Source organism: Theropithecus gelada, chromosome 8 (assembly GCF_003255815.1).
Source record: "Theropithecus gelada isolate Dixy chromosome 8, Tgel_1.0, whole genome shotgun sequence".
NCBI lineage: Eukaryota > Metazoa > Chordata > Mammalia > Primates > Cercopithecidae > Theropithecus > Theropithecus gelada.
The window spans coordinates 76024756-76049608 of NC_037676.1; the positions used below are offsets into that span (position 1 = coordinate 76024756).

The 24853-nt window shown below is 37.4% G+C and overlaps 1 protein-coding gene and 1 pseudogene across 2 annotated transcripts in view; one reads left to right on the forward strand and one right to left on the reverse strand.

Annotated features, from left to right (window-relative positions):
- Positions 1–24853, reverse strand: part of UBE2W (ubiquitin conjugating enzyme E2 W) — a 73292-nt gene that overhangs the window by 26719 nt on the left and 21720 nt on the right. For both annotated transcript variants that reach the window (XM_025393318.1, XM_025393317.1), the window contains 2 exons: positions 7722–7813; positions 2507–2609 (listed from right to left, as the gene is read on the reverse strand). In XM_025393318.1, coding sequence (XP_025249103.1) covers positions 2507–2609; positions 7722–7813 — 195 coding nt within the window. The remainder of the gene's footprint in view (positions 1–2506; positions 2610–7721; positions 7814–24853) is intronic.
- On the forward strand, positions 8214–9293 carry LOC112629783 (annotated as a pseudogene).

Below are 24853 nucleotides of genomic sequence, written 5' to 3' on the forward strand. Positions count from 1 at the left end.
TGGGTGTGGTGGCATGCACCTGTAGTCCCAGCTGCTTGGGAAGCTGATATGGGAGGATCACTTGAACCCAGGTGGCAGCGGTTGCAGTGAGCCAAGACTGTGCCACTACACTCCAACCTGGGTGACAAAGTGAGACTCTGTCTCAAAATCAACAAAACAAAAACAAACAAACAAAAAACCACACTACAGCACTGACATTAAGAAAAGAGTGGGCTACCTTTCAAATGTAGAAAGGAGGGGTGTGGAAAAGAGAAAAACTGAACACAAAATAGATAGGTGGACAGTAACCCAGGATAAAGAAAAACAAAATGTGCTTTGTTATTGGAAAGGTCAAATTTAGTTGTGTTAAATTTGAGATGTCTGGAGGTACTCAAGTATTTCAACAATGGTATGAAATTAAGCCTTAAAAAAAGAGGTGTTCCCAGAGCTGTGGATCTGAGTTAGCTGCTTAAAGTGATTGAAGGTGAAAGAAGAGTGAGAAGAGTAACACAGTGCTGAATAAAGAACCTGGATAACACCAATGTTAGAAGAGCAGGTAGAAATAAAATCAGGGAAGGAGGATAAAATGAATTTGAAGTAGGATGATAGGGAGAATTTATAACAAATGCTTAACTTACAGAAATATTAAAGAAGAAATTCAACATAATGTTTAAGTTTGATATTTGATTTAGAATTCAATATTAAGGAAAGAGTTTAGAGAGCACGTTTTTGACTTGGTTTCATGCTTATAGAAATATTATTTTCCTCTGGTGAAAAATTGGTAAGTTCCCAGAGTAAGCCTTCCCCCAATATCTCCCTAGTCAAAAGCTTCTGAGTTGGTGTGAAATATTCTTCCTTCCCATACCATCAATGAACTTAGATGAATGTAGACAAATAGGCTGATTGATGAAAACAGACTGAGATCCAGTTGTCTCCACATTTATAGTCAGAAATGATGCTGACCAGCCAGAAAACAACAGAAGTGATGACAATCTTCTGGAGAGAAGATATTTGTTTTGACTTTTTGTTATAGTCTACAAATGCTTACTATAGACATTAAGAGGTGGTCACAACAGCATAATCCCTTTCACTTTAATTTTTATGAAAATGATAAAAATAAGTCCTAAAAGTCTTAGTAGTTTTCTGCTCACATGAAAATTTTAGAACTTAAGGAGTCAGTATCCATTTAAATCTATGCTTTAAAATAATTACCTCTTTACTTATAGCATGATACAGTAACTGACTTCTATCTCTTCTCTTACATAACTAACAAAAGATTAAGCTGTGTTTGGTATATTGTTTAAAGTGGCAATGAAATAAGATTTTCCCCCAAATAGTACACTTCAGCACCTACAAGCTAAATTTTCAGTATCTGGGAAATATTTCAGGTATATGGTGCTATTTTACAGAATAGCTCATTTGCTAGCAATACTAGAGAGAGTTGGCATTACGTCTTATCATTTTAGCCAACGGATCTCACAAGCCTCAAATTTTAAAAATGAAGTGCTTCGTTACAATAATTCTCTGAAGAATAAGTAATTATAGTAACTCATTTACTTATATTACCAAGCCAGAAACCTGGAAGTCATCCTACAGTCTTCCTTTCTCTAATCTCTGATTAATCATTTACCATAGTTAAACAGCTCTCAAAAAACATTCCTCTACCACCATTATCCCTTGTCTAAGTATTAAGTTATTAACTAAACTGACTGGGCATCAAATTATAATAAACAGACTTTGGGCCAATGTTTAGATATTTAACATCTGGTGATGTACTCTGCCATTCCAGTACTAAAAGGCTGCAAAGACAGCATGTCAATGCAAAATCAAAGTACTCCTTCCAACAGAGAACTTTTCTCTTCACCGTGTGATTCTATCATCTGACCTAGGAGAGGTGCCTCCAGTTATTCCAAAATGCCAACTTCTCCAATGGCCTAGAGCAGTGGTCCCCAATCTTTTTGGCACAAGGGACCGGTTTGGTGGAAGACAATTTTTCCACGGATGGGGTTGGGGGTTGGATGATGGTTTTGGGATGAAAGTGTTCCATCTCAGATCATCAGGCATTAGATTCTCATAAGGAGCATACTATCTAGATCCCTCGCATGTGCAGTTCACAATAAGGCTTGTACTCCTATGCGAATCTGATGTCACCGCTGATCTGACAGGAGGCGGAGCTCAGGCAGTAATGGTGCTCACCTCCTGTGTGGCCTGACTCCTAACAGGCCAGGGACCAGTACCAGTCCACAGCATAGGGGTTGGGGACCCCTGGCCTAGAGGCCTGGTTAGATTTCTATTCCCTTTTCTGCTAGTATTTACGGATAAGAAACAAACAATTTTAGACGCAAAATGCAGTAAAGCCCTAATCCCAATATTAAGTGTAATGTTCGTATCTTGATTATATTACGAACAAGGAAATAACAAATCCACCTACATACGTATAAATGATTTATATGTTTTTACTGAGTCAAACATCTCTGGCATTTAGCTATCTAAAAATACAAAAAAAAATTTAAAGCAAGGCAATTACCTGAGGAGAGTCAAAAGGATATCGACTACTAAATTTAAATAGAAGTTGAAATTTTTCCCCTTCATATAAGGTACCTGGTGCACCTTCCATGTCTACAATCCACCTAGAATAGAAAAGGCAAATTAAAAACTTAAGATACTGGGGTAAGGAGGAGAAAAGAGGACACCAAATACTTCCTGTACACTAAGCACTGGGACAAGAGTTGTTTATGTGTAACAGCACATGCCAGCCTCCCAATAACTCTCTCACTGTTAATTCTCATGACCTTCTCTGACATTCAGGGGTGAAACCACCAGATCAAGGTCAGACAGCTAGCAAAAGATAGGTCTAAAAAAGCCAACAAAATAAAAACCCAAGGCCAGGTGCGGTGGCTCACGCCTGTAATCCCAGAACTTTGGGAGGCTGAGGCAGGTGGATCACGAGGTCAGGAGTTTGAGACCAGCCTGACCAACATGGTGAAACTGGTCTCTACTAAAAATACAAAAATTAGCTGGGCGTGGTGGCGTGCACCTGTAATCCCAGCTACTCAGGAGGCTGAGGCAGGAGAATCACTTGAACTCGGGAGGCAGAGGTTGCAGTGAGTCAAGATCATGCCACTGCACTCTAGCCTGGGCTACAGAGCAAGACTGTCTCAAAATAAACAAACAAATCTCAAACTAAGGTGCACTGACACCCAAGCCTGGGCTCTTCCTAATTGATTTACATTACCTTATTTTTTCAAAGTACCATTTCTACAATGCTGATATTAAGTATTCTATACATAACATCAAACTAATCAACTGTCTTTCTGATTATTACTGGTGGAAGCCATGGAGAAACCCGTATAGACAATGACTACAGAGAACCGTAGCTGTCAGATTTATTTTTCTCATCAACATTCTAGAAAAGATTAACAGGGTAAGGGGAGCTAAATTGACATCATTCCACTTACTCTGACAATTAAGCAAGGCTTTGTACTGCCTTTTCTTTATCTCTCACTATGTTTCAATTGTTTAATAAAGTCCATTTCTATGGCATCTATGCAAGCCTACTTTGTTTTCATATATAACAATCATAAACATAAATGTGTTATTTATAGTGTATACACTATTTCTTGTTATTTTCTTTAAGATGGGGGAAAGAATAAGGGATAATGACAGCAAAGATAACAGGGCAGCATTAGAAGCAAAAGTGAATTGAAGTCATTAACAATGTGTTCCTAATTATATCTCTGTCACTTATAATTATTGTGCACCTAGGCAATTCTCTTGAACTTTTCAGGTATTAAACTTTCTTGTACTTAAAATACAAGAAAACAAAAGGAAGAAAGGAAACACAGTGTTGGGATTCTAGTCATTATCACGCATACGGTGAACTTAGGATTATGTAAACTAACAAATGTACCTATTCTCTAAAAGAAATCAGCTACAGTATACAGACTCTTAAGAGCATGGCTATTCATTTTAAGAATGCATGCTGAGTACCATACATGGTAATAAAAGATACGACCACAGACCCAAGAGACAACATTTTATAGTGAAATTAAACAGTCATAACTGAAATTATACTGAAGTGGCAGTTACAGTTAATCTTAACTCGTTGTGTGAGCAAGTTATGTTATCTCTCCAGTTTTAACTACCTCAATAATAAAACAGAAGATAATCACCTTATAGCGTTGTTGGAGATAAACGACCCTACATAAGTAAAAAACCTAGCACATTCCTGACTCAGAGTCAATACATGGTAAATTAAATGCAATGCAAAAGCTGCATACAAAACAAAAAACTATCTCTTTATATATTAGGTCCTTCTTAATCTTCGAAATTCCTTTCTTGATTTTCCACCCACATCTACTAGGCAGAGTAATATTCCCAGGAAAAATGGTGGTCTTTCGTTCTGTTTATATGGCAATTTGAGGACACACAACATAAATTTACTTGTGACCTATGCAAACAAGCACAGCTTTTAAAAATAAAGAGCTAACCAGGTATCTCATCAATCCTCGTAATATCTGCATGACATGCAGATACGACATGAGGTCAAAGACAACATAACTGTCAACATTGTGCATGGTACTTTCTTTTTTTTTTCTTGGTACGGAGTTTTGTTCTTGTTGCCCAGGCTGGAGTGCAATCGCGCAGTCTCGGCTCACCACAACCTCCACCTCCTGGGTTCAAGTGATTCTCCTGCCTCAGCCTCCCAAGTAGCTGGGATTACAGGCATGTACCACCATGCCCGGCTAATTTTTTGTATTTTTAGTAGAGGGGGTGGTTCTCCATGTTGTTCAGGCTGGTCTCGAACTCTTGAACTCAGGTGATCTGCCTGCCTCAGCCTCCCAAAGTGTTGGGATTACAGGTGTGAACCGCTGCGCCTGGCCTGTGCATGGTACTTTCTAATAACCCTTTTTTTTTGAGACAAGGTATCACTCTGTCACCCAGGCTGGAGAACTGTGGTGCAATCAGGGCTCACTGCAGCCTTGACTTCCTGGGCTCAAGCGACTCCCACCTCAGACTCCCAGGTAGCTGGGACCACAGGTACACACCACCACGTCCAGCCAACTTAAAAAAAATTTTTTTTTTTTTTTTACTAGAAATGGGATCTCCCTATGTTGTCCAGCTCGTCTTGAACTCCTGGGCTCAAGGGATCCTCCCGCCCCACCTCAGCCTCCCAAAGCATTGAGATTACAGGCATGAGCCACCATGCCAGGCCTAATGAGATTTTATTAGTTAAAAAAGTAAGATATGTTCATTGTAGAAACTTCGGAAAAGTAGAAATAAAAATCACCCAGTGACAACCACTGTTAAAGTTTTTGGGGGTATATTTCGTTCTGGTCATTTTGCTGTTTCCTATACCATCAAAGCCTATACAAAATGGCAGCCAAGTAGCTGCATTTTGTGCACACTTAAATTACATCAAGTTAAACCATCAGGGTTTATGATTCCAATCACAAGCATATGCCCCAGAGTAAGGATGCGATGAGACTACACGTGTTGTTCTCTCAATTAGTCTCAGTTCTTCAACACCTGTGAGTACCTAGTACTCTAATTCTAATGTTTAAGCATTAGAATTCTTTTATTTCTTCACACATCATGGTTGTTAAAGACACAATCATCTATTCCACTCTGGAGGAAAAACTGGCTTTAGTGGATTTATTAATAAAGAGGATACATATCAATAAGGTCTTCTTAAAGGATTTTTCAAAGGTAATTATAACTATACAAAATTTTTACCTTACATGCTGACTATAGACTATAATTCAAGTGATGCCATTTCACTGCACTGCCTTGACAAACTTTTTCCATATTATTGACATTTACACTATTCCCAAATTATCCCTAGAATTAGTAATGTTGAAGTTAGTATAGTTGGTTCTAAGTCTTTTTCTAGATCGTTACTTTCTTAGGATGGTGTGTGGTGGGTCAAACAGGATAGTGTTCATATTTTTTAAGGTCTCAATATATGCTACCAAATTTCTTCCAGAAAACTAAAAAAAAATTTTTTTGTGGGTACAAAGTAGGTGTATATATCTATGGGGCACATGAGATATTTTGATACAAGCACACAATGCATAATAATTGCACCTGGGTAAATGAGGTATCCATCACCTCAAGCAGTTATCCTTTCTGTTACAATCCAATTATACTTTTAGCTATTTGAAAATGCACAATAAATTACTGTTGGCTATAGTCACCCTGTTGTGCTCTCAAATACCAGATCTTCTTCATTCTACTTTTTGTGCCCATCAGAAAGCTTCTTAATGTGCTTTCATCATCATCCTCTTCATGGATCTTCCACATCCATATCCACATCTCATATACTCTTAACAATCTGATTCTTTATAAGACTATTTTTATAGCCTAGAAGATGGCACAAAGGTAAAAATTTTACGGTTCATTTACAATAAATTAAAAGAAAAATTCTTACCTGACCAGTATCTCGATATGATAGGATTTACTCTACAATAAAGGTATTGTTGCTTTGGCTGTTATAATTTGTGATATAACTACCTGGTAATCTATTAAAGCGTTTCTATTTGTAAAAATTTAAAACGTTTCTTTAACTTTTTATAAATTATTATGTTGTGTGTTTTCCCCATCCTCCCAAAAAAATAAAGGATGAAAGAAGTAGTAATCTCATTATTATCAGTTTCCTTGAGAACTATAGGGACAGTTGTTATAGGATACTCTGAGGTAGATTAATAAAAGGAGAGAGGAAAAAGATTAAAATGGGATATAATCTGCATCAGGATGAAAAAAGAGTCAGTTTCATTTGTTTAACAATATGCAACAAATGCCACTCTAAATGTATGCTCCACTTTTGGTTGCTTTAGAACAAGAGTTTTATATTTTCTATATATGATATACACAAAAAATCAGTTTAGAATTCAACAATATTTTTAAGTGACTGTTGCAGAGTTAAAGAAGTGTATTACATTTTTTTTTTCAAAAGAGTCTATACATCCATTTGTAATATTCTTGTTCTTAAAGTTTTGACCCCTGTCTTAAGTACTGATACAAATGCCAAAGTCAAAGGTACCCAAAACTGTTCCTTCTGAAAGGGTAAGTTATATGAATTTTGGTCATTTTTACTCCCTGGACCTAGACTACACCAAATAGATGAATTGGCTCATTTGTCCTACAAGTCGGTTTATAGTCAATTTTTATCCTATTGGCTACTTTTCCTTTTCTTTTTAGAGGTTCTTCTAAGTGGAGGATAAATTATTTTGGATTTCTCCACGATTTCAGAACATTTACCACTGTCTAACAAAATTATTAAACGACTGCTGAGAGTCACACTTTCACTTAGCTGCCCTTCTGTACAGGATGTAATTAATGTTTTTAGGGTATGGGATACCTCTTGACTATTACTCTCTTCATATGCCTAAATAGATACATATTTTTAATCTGATAAAACCTCACACCAAACAGTTCTTTAATATTATAGATGAGGATCACATCACAAAGTCACTGCTACTCAGTTAAACAAAACTTTTAAAAAATGTACCAAAGATAGTCTAAAAACAGCTTTACAAATTATGCAACAATGTTTATAACATAGTAAAACAAAATTGATTATATATATAAATGCATAGAATAAGATCTGTTTACTGTATTTCCCTCTTGGTGAAAGAGAATAAAACGAAATGTGAAAATAATTTTGTAGTTTTAAAAAGTGGGTGAACATTCATACATTATTGATAATAAAAGAAAGAGCACCTTAAAAATTAAATACTTACTGTGTAATTGAATTTTGAACACTTTTTTCATTTAAGGTCATCCCAGGAGGTGGGTCATTTTGCAAAGCCAACAGTTCTTTCTGTAGTCGTTTCTAGAAAAGAACATCAATAATAATTTGTCCTTTTTTTTGAGACTAGGTCTATGTCACCCAGGTTGGAGTACGGTGGTGTGATCACAGCTCACCACATCCTCAAACTCCTGGGCTCAAGGAATCCTCCCACCTCAGCCTCCCAAGTAGCTTGAGACTACAGGCACACACCACAATGCCCAGCTAATTTTTTTTGGTAGAGATGGGGGTCTCACTTCGCTGCTCCGGCTGATACTGAACACCTGGCCTCAAGCAATTCTCCCAACCTCAGCTTCCCAAAGTGCTGAGATTACAGGTGTGAGCTACCACACTCGGCCTGTACTTTTAAAAAAACAACATAACATCCTTCTAGTTATCCTTGATAATATCCTTCTACAATCTGAAATCATTACATTTCCTCCAAATGTTCATACCTTTCTCTTTACTAGCCCCTTATATATTCTATATACATATTGCTCAAAAGTTGAATAGCCTGTCCTATAATTCACAATCTACTGTCAAACTATTTCAACACTAGAGCTTCCAGGCTGCTGAACGTGTGGCGTTTCCTGGAGGGTGGCACACCTGGAAAGGACATGGAAGCTCCACATCCCTTCCCTGACACATCTCTTCATCTGTATGCATTATAATATTCTTTCCTATAAACCAGTAAATACATCCATGACAGTAATAGCAGTTCTGGCAGCAGCCACCAGCGCCTCAAGAGCACAGCCAAACGGGTGGCTTTCCTGGATAATCTGGTGGAAGACCTAGAAGGCATGACAAAATTTAGGAAATTTTTAAAAAATAAATTCAATGAAGAAAATATTTTGTTTTGGCTAGCATGTAAAGATTTTTTTTAATGCAAGATAAGCAGATGCAGGAAAAGGCAAAGGAGGTCTACATGACCTTTCTTTCCAGTAAGGCCTCGTCACAAGTCAAAAAGAGGCAGTCTTCGCTCAACAAAAAGATTCTGGAAGAATCACATCCTCCGATGTTCCAGGAACTCCAGGACTGGATCTTCAATCTCACCAAGTACAACAGCTACAGTAGCTGCTTAAAGTTTGACTAGGTTTGTTGTTGTTTATTTTTTAAGAGACAGGGCCTCATTCTATCACTCGGGCAGGCATGCAGTGGCACAATCCTAGCTTACTGCAGCCTGGAACTTCCGGGCTCCAGCCATCCTTTTGTCTGAGTCTCCTGAGTAGCTAGGACTACAGGTGTGCAACACCACGCTTGGCTAATTTAAATTTTTTTTTTTTTTTTTCGTAGAGACGGGGTCTCACTATGTTGCACAGGCTGGTCTTAAACTCCTGGCCTCAAGTGCTCCTTCCACCCTGACCTCTCAAAAGATTACAGGTGTGAGCCACTGTGCAGTCCTGATTTGCTTTTAAAATACAAGCAAACTGCAAAAGAGGAGAAAGTTCAGCCTGATGCTCAAACTACAGCTAGAAAAGCTTCTAGAATTTTTAACATGAGTTCCCAAAGACTGGCAGATTTATGAAGGAAAGAAAGTAGGCTGCATGTAGTGGCTCATGAATATAATCTCAGCACTTTGGGAGGGAGAGGCGGGAAAACTGCTTGAGCCCAGCAGTTTGAGATTAGCCTGGGTAACATAGTGAGACTCTCTTTCTACAAAGAAATAAAAAATAAAAAATTAGCCAGGTGTAGGGGCATGCACCAGCTACTTCAGAGGATAAGGTAGGAGGATCTTTTGAGTCCAGGAGGCCAAGGCTACAGTAAACTATAGTTGTACCACTGCACTACAGCCTAAGTTACAGTGAGATTCTGTCTCAAAAATAAAACAAAAATTAGAATAAAAAATCACAATCAAAAGAAGCAAAGAAACTTTCAGAGTTTATAATTGCCTTGTTATGTACAAAAACTGAAAGGTACAAAACTCTTCAATGGAATATGTGTATTTTATTAACTGCTTGACCAGTAAGTTTTGCATAATGGCTAATCCTACATTAAAAAAAAAAAAAGCTTTGAAGTTTTGGTTCACAAAACAAATCGATTTCTTCCACACTGTAAAAAATATTTCAGCACTGATGCTGTAAAGTAGTTACGAAGAATAGGCAGTTACCTATCTAACATCAAGACGTCATAGCTTCTATATTGAGTTTATAGGTCGAGTAGCCATTATCTGAACTGCTTGTGACCAGAACTGTTTCGGATTTACTGGCTGAGCATCCCAAATCTAAAAAGCCAGAATCTGAAATGCTCCAATGAACATTACCTTTGAGTGTCACATTGCTACTCAAAATGCTTCAGATTTCGGAGCATTTCACATTTCAGATTGGGGATGCTCAACTTGCGTAAGGTCTTAATAGCTTGAGTTATAAGTGCTTAAAAGTTTTAGCAGTGCTTCCTTTGCTGCTTTCTAATTATAAAAGCCATAGTTTGGCTGGGCGCAGTGGTTCACGACTATAATCCCAGCACTTTGGGAGGCCAAGGTGGGCAGATCGCAAGGTCAAGAGTTCGAGACCAGCCTGGCTGACATGGTGAAACCCTGTCTCTACTAAAAATACTAAAAAAATTGGCCGGGCATGGTGGCGCATGCCTGTAGTCCCAGCTACTCAGGAGGTGGAGGCAGAAGAATTGCTTGAACCCGGGAGGTAGAGGTTGCAGTGAGCTGAGATTGCACCACTGTACTCCAGCCTGGGTGACACAGTGAGACTGCGTCTCAAAAAAAAAAAAAAAAAAAAAGCCATAGTTCTCCATAATCCTTAAAGAATGTCATTTCACAGACAAGCTTTCCAGAGAAACTCTAAAAGTAACTCTTTATGCAAAAAGCCTTTCAAAAATTTTATGCTTTGTGACAAGAATGAAATCAGAAGAAAAAAGAAAATACTAATAAAATTTTTTCAAGATTTTATAAAATTTTTGAAATAATTTTAATACATAATCTACTATTCGTTTTCTTAAATAGGATCACCTGCACATAGTTTAATATTTCAAGGTTATTGTTAACATCATTTATAGTAGAACATCAAAATACAACATATTATGATCTGAGATATGTTAAGGTTTTCTTCCTACATACTAGGTATCCTAAAATGGCTATGTATTTTGCACACTTATTTGTACAGCTTTGATTGTACACCTCTTCCCTTGTTATCAGTGGACATGCTTTTCCAGGGTACAAAAGGCAAAAACAAAAAAACACAAAACACAGTAGTCCCTAATTTATGAATTTTAAAACCAAATATTATAATTGCATGCAAGATTATAAATTTTAAAACCAAATAATGTTATTAAAATTGCATGCAAGATTATAAAGATTCTTAATATGACTTTTTTTTTTTCTTCAGAGACAGGGTCTCATTATGTTGCCCAGGCTGGAGTACACAGGTGCAATCCCACTACTGATTGGCATGGGAGATTTGACCTGCTCTGTTTCTGACCTGGATCGTTCACCCGTTCTCCTGAGACACACCTGGTGGTCCCTTGCTCCCGGGAGGTCACCATATTGATGACGAACTCCATGCGGACACCCAAACAGCATACCGCACTACAGTCCAGAACTCCTGCCGCAGCTTTCCAAGTAGCTGGGACAACAGGCACCACCCACTGCACCCAGCATAAGTCTTTTCTCAAAGTGAAGAAGACGAGTATGGATATCTGTTCATTTCTTAAGAGTTCTCTGCTTAAAAATTGGTTTGTTTTTTTCTGGACAGTGAAATATTACTATCAGTAAGTAATGTTTCTAGGTCTTCAATTTATGACACTTAAAGTTAGCTTAGCCATCCAACACCACTACAGATAGAAAACTGTGTTGTGAATCACTGTAATGGACTTCAAATTTGCTTAATTTGTTTTGAATAAAGACAAATTTAAGCAAATTTCTATGTTAAAACAAGGTTTTAATTATTTTCTACTGATATTCACAAATGAGGGTTCTGTGATCACATACATTTTTTAAAAAACTGGGTCAAACAAAGAAGAACTGGCTTCTTCAACAAAACTTTTCATATACTAACTTGTACAGTGATTGTCCAAAGGGAAGATGACATAAAGAGGTTCCCCAAAATAGCTGGGCACAGTGATGCATGCCTGTAGTCCCAGCTACTCAAGGGGCTGAGGCAGGAGAATCGTTTGAGTCTAGTAGTTGGAGTCCAGCCTGGACAACACAGCAAGAACTTGTCTCTAATAAAACTAAACAAGGCCAGGCACGGTGGCTCAAGCCTGTAATTCCAGCACTTTGGGAGGTCAATGAGCACGTAATGCCTGAGGTCAGGAGTTCAAGTCCAGTCTGGGCAACATGGCAAAATCCCGTCTCTACCACACATACAAAAATTAGCCAGGAGTGGTAGCATGCGCCTGTAATCCCAGCTACTCGGGAAGCTAAGGCACAAGAATAGCTTGAACCCGGGAGGCGGAGGTTGCATTAAGCCTAGATCACATGAATGCATGCAGCCTGGGCTACAGAGCAAGACTCCATCCCAATAAATTAAAATAAACAAAAAACTCCCAACAACAAAAAAGAGGTTTCCAAAGATAATAGAACCCTTTGAGTGTAGATCGTCTCAAGCCTTGTTTCAAGGACCATATTTTGGGAAACACTGCTGCGGAAATCTTCCAGATCTTGAGAACTTTACTAAGTCAGGAAAAATAACCCTTCTTAGTAGAAGAAGCAAGAACATAAAGGAGAATCAATCTGCTTAACTACCAAGCAAAACACAAGAAAACAAAAGCAAACTAAAAAAGCACTTTATTGGTATAATTATCCCTGGTCTTCTGAACATAATGGTAAAGGGTGCGCAGATACAGAATCTTCTTGGGTTCAAATACCCTCTAGAGGTTTCCCATTGGCAACTTGGTGTTCACTTCAAGTAATGAAGTGGTGGCCCACAATCAGTCTGATTAGTTGCAGAAAGCAGTCAATCAGAGGCTGAAGTGATGTTACAAAGGTCACAGTCCTATGCAAACATCTGATTGACCTTTGATGTGAAGCAACCTTCACAGTGATTCTTGGAGAGGTGATAGTGCAACACAGGGAAAAGTGGGTATGGTAATCTCTTGAGCATCCTTTTGATGTTACATAAATTTTCTCCTCAACCCCTGTAGTAAGTCCACTGTACTACATGATATATTAAAATTTGAAGAAAAATAAAGCAAATTAAGGGGATAGGTGAGGCATATAGGTCTCACATTTTGTAAAGTTTTATCTCAACTTGATCCTTTGAGAAACTATCCTAAAGGGTAGAAACATTCAGAGAAGGAAAAAATACAAAGTGAAGAAAAAACATTAAAAATGTGGGAATATATGATAATGGTTGCTAATACAACTGTATATAAAATGACCAAGAACATTTTCTCCAATTTCATCTAACAACCAACTAAAGATAGAAAGTTAAAAACAGGAGAGCACGATGGAAAAAATAGGAATACCATACACGTTAATATTAATAGCATTGCACTAATAAGTAGATATTATTTTTCCCTAACAACATTAAACAATTCTAACAGTGGCCATTTCTCCTTTCAGAGGGAAATGTGAGGCAACAAATTAGTTTTACTTTTTTTTTTTTTTAAACAGAACTAAACTCATGCAGAGCAAGGAAGCATTTTCCCTCCTACTGAATTCTGATGACATTTCTAACAGTTACTTAATGAAACTGTTTTCCCTTTCAGGAAAGAGAATGCAATGGAGGTATTCATTCAAAAGTCTGACGGAAATGCAAAAAGTGTCAGGACTTAATGACTTCTGCTAGTAAGAGCCCGCAGCCCACAAAAGGAGACAAATGTGCCAATAATTTCTCCATGCTTTCAGAGTACAGTAGTGTCCAAAAGAAGAGTGGTGAGCGGAGAAAAACCAGGACTGTGGTATGCAGAAAGCCAAGGAAGAATATGTTTCAAGGACTAACCAGACTTTCTTTTCCAGCACAATGGCAGAGAATATACCCTGGATAATTACAGAGAAAACAAAGACAAAGTGAACGCAGGAACTCTGAAATGTAAGGATTAGGACTGGATTTTGCCATGGAGATTTCAAACAAACCCAATAGCAAAACCAAAGTGAAGATGCTAACAGAGGAGTTACCTGAAACTATGATCCCTCAATGTAAAGGTCAACAAGAAAATGGGCAAGAGACAACAATGATATTTGCCTACTTTAAACTTAGCAATGGGTGAAGGAAGAAAAAAATTCTCCCCTGAAATTTCATAACCTCAACCCACATGGATTCATGGCCTGAATTCCTGCTACCTGAGAACATTAAGCAAGAATTTAATCAAAAGTAGTCCAGGAAGTGGTGGCCTCAAAGTAACTGGCAGAAACAAATACAAACATAAATCCTGGAGAAATCCAAATTCTATCCTTTGAGGCAACAATTTCACTACTCAGAATAGCAGAAAGATACATATAAAATAGCTTCGCTGTAAAACATCTAGAAATATATATCAATAGGTAAATTACACAAATTATGGCATAGCAAACTAAGACTATGCAACCGTTAAGAATGACATGGACCTGAGTACTGACAAAAAAATAAAGAACTCCAAAACATACTGAAATAAAGAAAAAGCAAGCCTCAAAAATACATGTATTTTATCTTAAAATAAAAGAGGTGTAATTACACAAATATATAAATGCATACAAAAGACCAAAAAAAAGCACACTCAATTATTTTACAGTTGGAAAAGGCAGTGGAGAAAGAGGACATACTGTATGCACTACATACCTTTCTTTATATTATTTGGCTCTTTTACAAAAATGTAGAAGTATATTTTCTGTATAATTAAAAAATAAACTAAACTCAATGGATGACAAAAACACATTCACACAAAAACATATACACAAACATTCATAGCAGCATTATTCATAATGCCAAAAAACAACCCAAATGCCCACTAACTGAAGAATGGATGAAAAAAATGTTACAACCATGCAATGGAATATTATTTCGCCTTCAAAAAGAATGAAGTACTGACGCATTTTACAACACAAATGAACCTCAAAAACATTATGTTTTTGAATGAAGCCAGTCACAAAAGACCACATGTTGTATGATTCCACTGATATGAAATGTCCATAATAGGCAGATCTATAGAGACGGAAGGTAAGCTGGTGGTTGCCAGGGGCTGGGAAAGGAGAACGGGGTGATGGAGAGTGACTACTTATGGACACAAAGGTTGCTTTTTGGGCATGATAAAGATTTCTAAAGTTAAATTATGGGTATGGTTGCACAACAGAGTAAGTAAATTAAAATTATTGAGTGTAGAAATGGGACTATTTTATGGCATGTAAATTACATCTAAATAAAAGTTTTTTGACCCAGCACAATGGCTTGCGCCTGTAATCCAAACACTTTGGGAGGCCAAGGCAGGAAGATCAGTTGCAACCAGGTGTATAATACCAACCTGGGCAATACCGCAAGACCACATCTCTACAAAAAAATTAAAAATTAGCCAGGCATGGTGGTAGTATACGCCTGTCGTCCTAGCTACTCAGGAAACTGAGGCAGGAAGATTTCTTGAGCCCAGGAGTTTAGGTTATAGTGAGCTATGATCTAGCCACTGCACTCCAGCCTGGGTGACAGAAAGAGAGACCCTGTCTCTTTAAAAGAAAAAAGGAAAACCTCAATGGGTAAAGAAACTAACCACAGGTGAAAAAAGAATTTCTGCTGAGGAAGATGGTATGAAGAAATTATCCAGGATATAACTCAGAGAAATAGATAATGAAAACATGAAAGAAAGGTAGAGAGACCAAAAAAAAAAAAAAATTAGAGAACAGAAAGCAACATTTTCTATAAATGCTTCTTACATAATAATGCATAGTGGTGCGTGCCTGTAGTCCCAGCTATTCCGGAGGCTGAGGCAGGCAAATCGCTTGAACCTGGGAGGCGGAGGTTGCAGTGAGTCAAGATCACGCAACTGCACTCCAGTCTGGCGTCAGAGCAAGACTCCATCTCAAAAAATATAATAACAACAACAATAATAATAATGCCTGAGAATCTCCCAGAATTGTTAAAGACATCAGCCTTCAGGTCAATGAAGCCCAATTAAATCTAAGCAGCATAAATAGAAGACATCCAAACTTAAACATCACTGTCAAAGCATAAAACACCAATTAAAAAGAGCTAATTCTAATGCCATAGACAAAAGATAGATTACCTACAAAGTTACAGAAACAAGGTGGCTACCACTTTAAGAACAATGATGTCAGCACTAGAAATCAGTAAAAATATATTTTATGTAAGTAAAACTAACCGCCAATTTCAACTCCTATACCAAACAAAACTAAGTTTAAAAAAAAATGGATGAAATAAAGATATGTGCAGACAAAACAGTTTACTACCAACAGTAACCAACAAAAGAATAAACCCTGAATTCCTTCTGGAAAATGATCCCAAGGGACAGATCTGAGATGAAAGAATGGTGAGCAGACACTTAAAAACGTATGTACATCTGAACACTGAACAAAACAATACAGGCCCACAGTTCCTTATGAAACAACTCTTGGCTGGGCACAGTGGCTCACACCTATAATCCCAGCACTTTGTGAGGCTGAGATGGGTGGATCACCTGAGGTCAGGAGTTCGAGACCAGCATGACTAACATGGTGAAACCTCATCTCTACTAAAAACACAAAATTAGCCAGGTGTGGTGGCGCATGCCTGTAGCCCCAGCTACTCAGGAGGCTGAGGCAGGAGAATCGTTTGAATCCGGGAAGCAGAGGTTGCAGTGAGCCAATATTGCCCCACTGCACTCCAGCCTGGGCAACAAGAGCGAAACTCCATCTCAAAAAAAAAAAAAAAGAAAAAGAAAAAACTCTTGGGGCAGATGTGTTTCAAAATTAAAAATGTTTTAGATTTTAAAAAAAGTTTATAAAGCAGCACACCACCAAACACATTAGTACTCAGCACTAAAATATGTGAATACTTACAATATACAGGAGTTTGAAAATAGCCTGGGCAACATAGGGAGACCATGTTTCTACAAATAATAAAAAAATTAGCCAGGTATGATGGTGTGTGCCTATGGTCTCAATTACTCAGGAGATAGGAGACTAAGGTGGGAGGAACACCTGAGCCTAGGAATTGGAGGCTGCCGTGAGCCGTGATCTCACCACTGCACACCAACAGGGGTGACAGAGTGAGATCCTGTTTCAAAAGAAAAACAAAAAAGAAATCAGGATGTGATTACCTTTAGGAGAGAGAGGAAGTAGTGCTTAGGAATGGACATAAGGGAGGCTTCCAAGGTGGAGCTACCATTCTATTTTTTTATGTATGGTGATTACAAAGGTGTATTCACTTTGTGAATATATGAACTTTACATGTAGATTTGTGCACACCCCTGTTTGTTGTATTTCAGTAAAAACATTTATCAAACTGATCTAAAATTTGACTGTGGTGATAGCTGCACAACTCCACAAATATATTAAAAGTCATTTTAAATGGATGAGTATGTTATGTGAATTATTTCTCAATAAAGCTGTCCACAAAAGCAAAAAAAAAGTGTATTAAACAACAAAGAAAAAGCAAATATGGAAAATATTAATTGTTGAATCTACACAAAAGCTACAGCGGTGTCACACTGTTTCTACTTTTCTGCATGCTTGAGATTTTTCATAACAAAAAGTTTTCAATAAAAAATAACAGTAAAATAAATGCAAAAAAACAGCTAAAGTAACATCTAAAAAAAATTGTAGGCCAGGAGCGGTGGCTCACACATGTAATCCCAGCACTTTGGGAGGCCAAGGCAGGTGGATCACCTGAGGTTAGGAGTTCGAGACCAGCCTGGCCAACTTGGTGAAATCCTGACTCTACTAAAAATACAAAAATCAGCTGGGCGTGGTGGCGGGTGCCTGTAATCTCAACTACTTGGGAGGCTGAGACAGGAGAATTGCTTGAACCTGGAAGGCGGAGATTGTAGTGAGCCGAGATCGCGCCATTGCACTCCAGCTTGGGCAACAAGAGCAAAACTCCATCATCCCAAAAAAAAAAAAAAAAAAATTGTGCATAACTTCCAAACTAGTAGAGGTAGGAAAAATAGAATGAGAAAACAGAAAAAGAAATTAATTCAAAATAAGGAAAGACACACAGGAAGAAATGACAAATGAAAAGCACTTAAAAGGAAGGAAATAAATCCTATTATATCAATTACTCATTAAAAATTGGACTAAGTTCTTTCGTAAACAGTAAAGAATATTAGATTGGTTAAAAAGTATAGCTATTTGAGATTTTTTAAAAGATATTACTAAAATGTTAAGAGCACAGAAAGGTTCAGAGCCAAAGGATAGAAAAAAGATACTAGGAGAAGTTTTAAGAAACAAAGCTGGCATCGTCATATTAGTATCAAGTGAAATAAATGTTAACGTCAAAAATAATAAGATAGAGAATAACTATATAATGATATAGTCACCATGAACATAAAACCTGTGTACACTTAATAACAAACTCAAAATAGATAAGCAAAGGAAAATCTACAAGTCTATCTTCACAGAAGATTTTATTATTAACACCTCAGTAACAGCTCAAGCAGACCAAAAAGCAAACAAAAGGATAACCAAATTGAAAAACAGTCAAAAGGTAAGAATAGGCATTTAATAGAAGAGCCACAAATGGCCCCAAAACATATACAATTATACTCAATTATTCTTATTAGCTAAGGAAATAGAAAATAGAAACATAAGAAGTATCTTTCACCAAAATAAGTCAAGTGTTGGGGAGGATGTGGTATCCCTGGAACTCAGGTACTACCAGTAAGAGCATAAACTGATATAATTACTTTGGAACAGTACGGCATTATCTAGTAAAATGGAACAGACATGCCATAACCTAGCACTTGCACTTGTAGGTCAATACCCTAAAAGAAAACCATGAAAATGTGTTACAACATTTAAAGCAGGACTGTTCATAACACGTCAGGAGTAAAACTGATCAAGTGTGATAGTTTATACCATGAAATACTACTTACTTAGCCTTACAAACGTACTGCTACAAAGATGGATTAATCTTGAAATGATAAAAGTCACAAAGAATTACTAACAGTATGAGTCCATTTATCTAAACTTTAAAAACAGACAAAATATATTGTTTAAAGTAAATCTATAAGGAAAAATAAAGGATCACAAACATAAAATCCAAGACTGCAATTTACTGTGGGAAGTAGTGAGATACAATCAGCAGGACATTTAAAAAAAAAAAAAAAAGCAGGCTACAGAAGAGGCTTCAAAGATAATGGCAACTTTTATTCCTTAAGCAATGTTGAGTATTTTATAAATACTCTTTTTTTTTTTTTTTTTTTGAGACTCGCTGTGTCGCCTAGGCTGGAGTGCAGTGGCCAGACCTCAGCTCACTGCAAGCTCCGCCTCCCGGGTTTACGCCATTCTCCTGCCTCAGCCTCCGGAGTAGCTGGGAGTACAGGCGCCCGCCACCACGCCCGGCTAGTTTTTTTTTGTTTTTTGTTTTAGTAGAGACGGGGTTTCACCGTGTTAGCCAGGATGGTCTCGATCTCCTGACCTCGTGGTCCGCCCGTCTCGGCCTCCCAAAGTGCTGGGATTACAGGCTTGAGCCACCGCGCCCGGCCATAAATATTCTTTAAAATATTCACCTATGATTTTCATTTTTATATTTTTACTTAACTTTTTTTGAGATAGGGTCTCACTCTGTTGCCTAGGCTGGAGTACAGTGGCGCAATCTCGGCTTAATGCAACCTCTGCTTCCTGGGCTCAGGTAATCTTACCACCTCAGCCTCCCAAGTAGCTGGAAACATAGGCACCTACCACCAAACCCTGCTAATTTTTGTAGAGACAGGGTTGTGCCACGTTGCGCAGGCTGGTCTTGAACTCCTGGGCTCAAGCGATCCTTCCACCTCAGCCTCCCAAAGTGCTGAGATTATAGGTGTGAGACACCATGCCCAGCCTCACCTATGATTTTTAAATTCTTCTGTATGCATGTTTCATTATCTTTTTTTCTTTTTTTTGGACACTCTTACATATGTGAAGAGAAAGAAAGCAACAGGGAGGTAGCAGAACTGAGGCAGAGGCAGGTGTTTGTTAGGAGAAATTTCTGCATATGTAAATATTGAAGAGAAGGATAAAGGTGAGAGAAAGGTGGTGATAAATCACATGTAAAATATCTGAGAAAGAAGAGATCAGCTAGATGCTGAGTACAGAATTAGAGCCTTTACAAGGGATTGTGTTTTCAACGGGTGTTACATCTATACAGGAAAAAATACGCATTTTTAAAAATTAAAATCACCCCTTAATCTCACCATCCAGTGATCTCCTTGGGACAGTGATTTTTCTTTCCACGAATCTGTATTTTCTAATATTCAACAATAAACGTGTAAAATATTTTTTAAAATAAAAATATGATCATGCTGACAACAGTGTGGCAGATGTACTGGAGAAGTTAAGACTGAAGACAGGCTGAAAACTACTAGAAAAAAAATTAGAGTTGAGACATTACTAATGAACAACTAGAGGAATCAAAGGACTCATTAGGATGCAGAATGAACTAGATTTGGTGATAACTGGATGTGGAAAGTAAGAAAGAGAAGAAATGAGGCTGACCCCAGAGTATTAGTCTGGATTGATGACAGTGTTCTAACTATAAAAGAAATACAGTTCGAAGCCAGGCATGGTGACTTCTTGGCTTATAATCCCAAGTACTTCAGAGGCTGAGGCAGGAGTTCAAGACCAGCCTGGGTGACACAGTAAGACCTGGTCTTTTTTTTTTTTTTTTTTTTTTTTTTTTAAAAAAAAGAAAAGGTGGAGGAAGGGGAAGATAAAAAGGAAGGGGGAAGGAAAAAGGAGAGATGGGGAGAAACAAGAAGGGAGAGGGAGGGGAGAGGAAAGAGGAGCAATACAGGTTGCTGCTCTGTTTATGAAGGGTTGGAGGCAGCTGAGATTAAGATTAGTTTTGGACCTGACCAGTTCAAGGTTTCTGTGAACATTCAGATTGACAGAACAAAACAACAGAACCAGTCAGAACTGAACAATGACTATTCCCTTTAAATAGAGCTGCTCTCTTTAGGGTGGGTATGCTCTCTACCATGAATCCAACGTATGTACATGTACCTTAAACCTGCTTGGCTCCAAGGGGAAGAGTTTACAATCCCAGAATCAAATTTTAATTTCTCAAGCTAGTTCAGAAGTTATGTGTCCAGTATTCAGGAAATGAACACTCCAGATGAAATATTTGTTTTCTGAAAACCTTGACTCAGAATGAAATAAAATACAGTTCTGTATCTTTCTCTCATTGTCTCTGCATTTCATGCCATAGATGAAAAGCAGTAATTAGCACTAAGCCTGACAGAGTTAATGGTTTCATTTAAGCCAACCGTTTTTATTTTACTTTGGAAGAATAAATTTTTTTTTCTTGTAAAAATGCAATTCAAATTTTTTTACCTTCCAGGTTTCGGCAGGCTAAGCTACCTTCAAAGATTCTGATATGTATACATACAAATTAAGAGTTACATAAATGTCATAAAGCATGTTATGTGGTAAAAAATCTATAGCCAGGGTCTAGCACAAAGTACTAAATATGCTGAATAAAATGACCGATAATGCCACCTTCAAAAGGTGGGAAGTTTGGTTTCACCAACAAATTGAACTACAAATCTCACAAAAGAACTATGTAAACTACGTGTTAGTATACTAGGGTATGTCATGTCATGTATTTCTTCAAAATGTAAGCAAAATGCAAACTTTAAGACTGTAAGTTAGGTGCTGTACGGGATATTCTATGGTCTGAACATTTACATCCCTCCAAAATTCATATGCTGAAATCTAATTCCCAAGGTACTGGAATTAAGAGGTGGAGCCTTTGAGGGAAGGTGACTAGGTCATGAGGGTAGAAAACTGGTGAATGGGATTAATGCCTATAAGAAGGGAGAGAGTTAATTTGCCTTGCTGCCACCTGAGGACACAGTCAGAAGGTGTCATTCTGGACTACTGAATCTGCTAACACCCTGGATCTTGGACTTCCCAGCCTCCAGAACTGTGAGGACTAAATTTCTGTTGTTTATAATTACTCAGTCTAAGGCACTGAGGTACAGCAGCCTGACAAGAAAGATAAAATAGTTGGTTAGACTGATTATTTATTTGGCAAAGTCTTAGTTGCCCAGGATGGAATATAGTGGCACAATCATAGCTCCCTACAATGCTCCCGCCTCAGCCTCTCGAGTAGCTAGGCTACAGGTGTGTGCCGCCATGCCCAGCTAGTTTATTTTTTATAGAGACAGGATCTATACTGCCCAGGTTTGGAATTTAACTCCTGGCCTTAAGCGATCCTCCTGCCTCAGCCTCAAAATGCACTGGGATTAGAGGTGTGAACCATTGCACCTGGCCCATCAAGATATATTTAACTGGAAACTTAATCTCTGATTTGTAGGAGTGTATAATACATGCAACTTTGGATAAGTAACGATGTGTACCTTAGTATCTTCATAATTAAATACCTCAGATTGTTATTGAAAGAATACAATGAGATGGGCTGGAAGATACAACTATTTTCAAGCTTAAAGTTCCAAATAAACATATTAAAGTAGTATTAATATTCATAGATGACAATAAGGAAAAAAATAAAATAGGAAATAAAAAGCAATAAAAGATGATACTAAAACAGTTTACCGTAACCAACTTTCTTATAAAGTAAATAAAGCCGGTATGGTGGGTCATGCCTGTAATCCCAGCATTTTGGGAGGCCAAAGTGAGAAGATCGCTTGAGTCTAGGAGTTGAAGGCCATCTATGGCAACACAGTAAGACCCCCATCTCTACAAAAAATAAAAAATTAGCTGGGCATGGTGGTGCACACTTGTAGTCCCAGCTACTCAGGAGGCTGAGGACTCCGGGAGGATCACTTCTGCCTGAAAGGTCAAAGCTGTAGCGAGCCCTGATTGTGCCACTGCACTCCAGCATGGGTGACAGCATGAGACCCTGTCTCAAAAAAGAAAGAAAAATATTCATTCTATGACTTAGTAACACCATTCTTAAAAATTTATACTAAAGAACACCATAAAATTAGGGGAGGCAATACAAATGCCTAGGAGTAAAAAAAAAAAAAAAGAAAGAAAAGGAAACAACAGGTACATAGCTAAGTAGATCATGGCATATTGTTAGAATAAATATTGATGCTCAACTCTCTACACCAAAAGGTAGAGCTTTTCAGTTCTATGAATTAAAAAGATATCTAGGTTAGATCTTTCCTTCTAATAGATTTAGTCTCAAAGGAATAAACATCTGGCGATTTATAATATAACGAGCATTACTGTTAGAACATTCTTCTAATAAATGTATTTTTTAGAAAAGATGTACTGCATTGTCATTTTTATTGTTGAGGTCAATATTTTCCAGTGAACATAAAATCTAGTTTTCTAATAAACTCATCTCAGATGGATACAATTGGTACCATAGATTCTCTGAGAATAGTTTTCTTCTGTCAAGTAGAGTTCTCTGAAAAGTATGAATTACAAATACAGTTAACCATTGAATAATTTGGGAGTTGGGGAACCAAGCCCCAGTCGAAAACCCACATGTAACTTCTGACTCCCCCAAAACTTAGCTACTAATAAACCTGTTGACCAGAAGTCTTACATTATTTATCAGTTACATAAAGTCAATTAACATGTTGTGTATATTATATACTGTGTTCTTACAATAAAGTAAGCTAGAGAAAATAAAACGTTAAGAAAATCATTAAGGAAGAGAAAATACATTTACAGCACTATGCTGTATTTATCAATCCCATAAATTTATGTCATCTGTTTATAAGAGGAATAATCTATCTGAAATGGTGGGCAACCACAACTGTAAATCTACAGTACATATCAAGCAGTTCAACTGTTTATGGTAATGGCATGACTTTTCTCTGCTTCTTTGGGGTACTTCCAGCATCACTAGTGGCATTTTGTATGGATTCCATGGTGTTTGATTCAAAGTTTGCAGTATTGCACTAAAACACAATGAAAAATACACTAGAATAGTGACAGATCACTTTTTACTGCAATATGCAATTTAAAGGTGAGACAAACTGCTCATGCAGAGGGTCATACAGCATGTTAAGCAGATATTCCCAACACTTGAGCTCACAGCAATAGCAACAGAAGGTGATTATGAAATTTTATGCAGTTACGAATTTGATACTTCATCTTCATATTTACTTTTTTTTTTGAGACAAGGTCTCACTGTCACCCATGCTGGAGTGCAGTGGCGCGATCTTGGCTCACTGCAACCTCCACCTCCCGGGTTCAAGCAATTGTCCTGCCTCAGCCTCCCAAGTAGCTGGGCTTACAGACACATGCCACCACACCCAGCTAAATTTTTTTGTATTTTTTGGTAGAGACGGAGTTTCACTGTGTTGACCAGGCTGGTCTCAAACTTCTGACCTCAAGTAATCCACCCACCTTGGCCTCCCAAAATGCTAGGATTACAGGCGTGAGCCACTGCACCCAGCCCTGTTCACATTTCTTGACTGTAAACAGTGCTGTATAATATGGTCTGTAAGTGTGTAGGTATGAAAGTTGTGTTACCTTCTGGACTTATTTTTTTTGTTAATAAAAAATCATTTAATTATTAATTAAATCATTACTTATTAAATGATTTCTAAAGTTCCTTTTAAAAATCCCAGAACCTAGGTTATTCTACTCATTTTCACAAGTTAAAGCTATATTAGGAGCCTTTATACATATTGTTCAGCCTAATTCAATCATGTATCTGTAATTACTTTTCTATAGTTTTATATCTAGTTTATATTCACATTATGTTTTTAGTACTTTTCTATATTATCTTCGTCTAATGCTAGTGTTATTTCCATATATCCGTATCCCTAAACAACTATAATGGTTTAAAATGTTCCAAAAAACTAATAAAATAAATTTGGCTTTAGTACAAACTGTTTCAACCAAATAAACAAATTACCATTTTGATAACAAATAGGTTAAAACTCATGTCATCATTACCTTGCATCTTGTCCTATTACCATTTTCAATTTAACATTGTAGGAAATGCTATTTGGTATAAACAATTCCCTCCTCCCCACTTTCTACTTTTAACCACTTAAACATAGACAAATTATATACACTTACGCATTTTTTTTTTTTTTTTTTTTTTT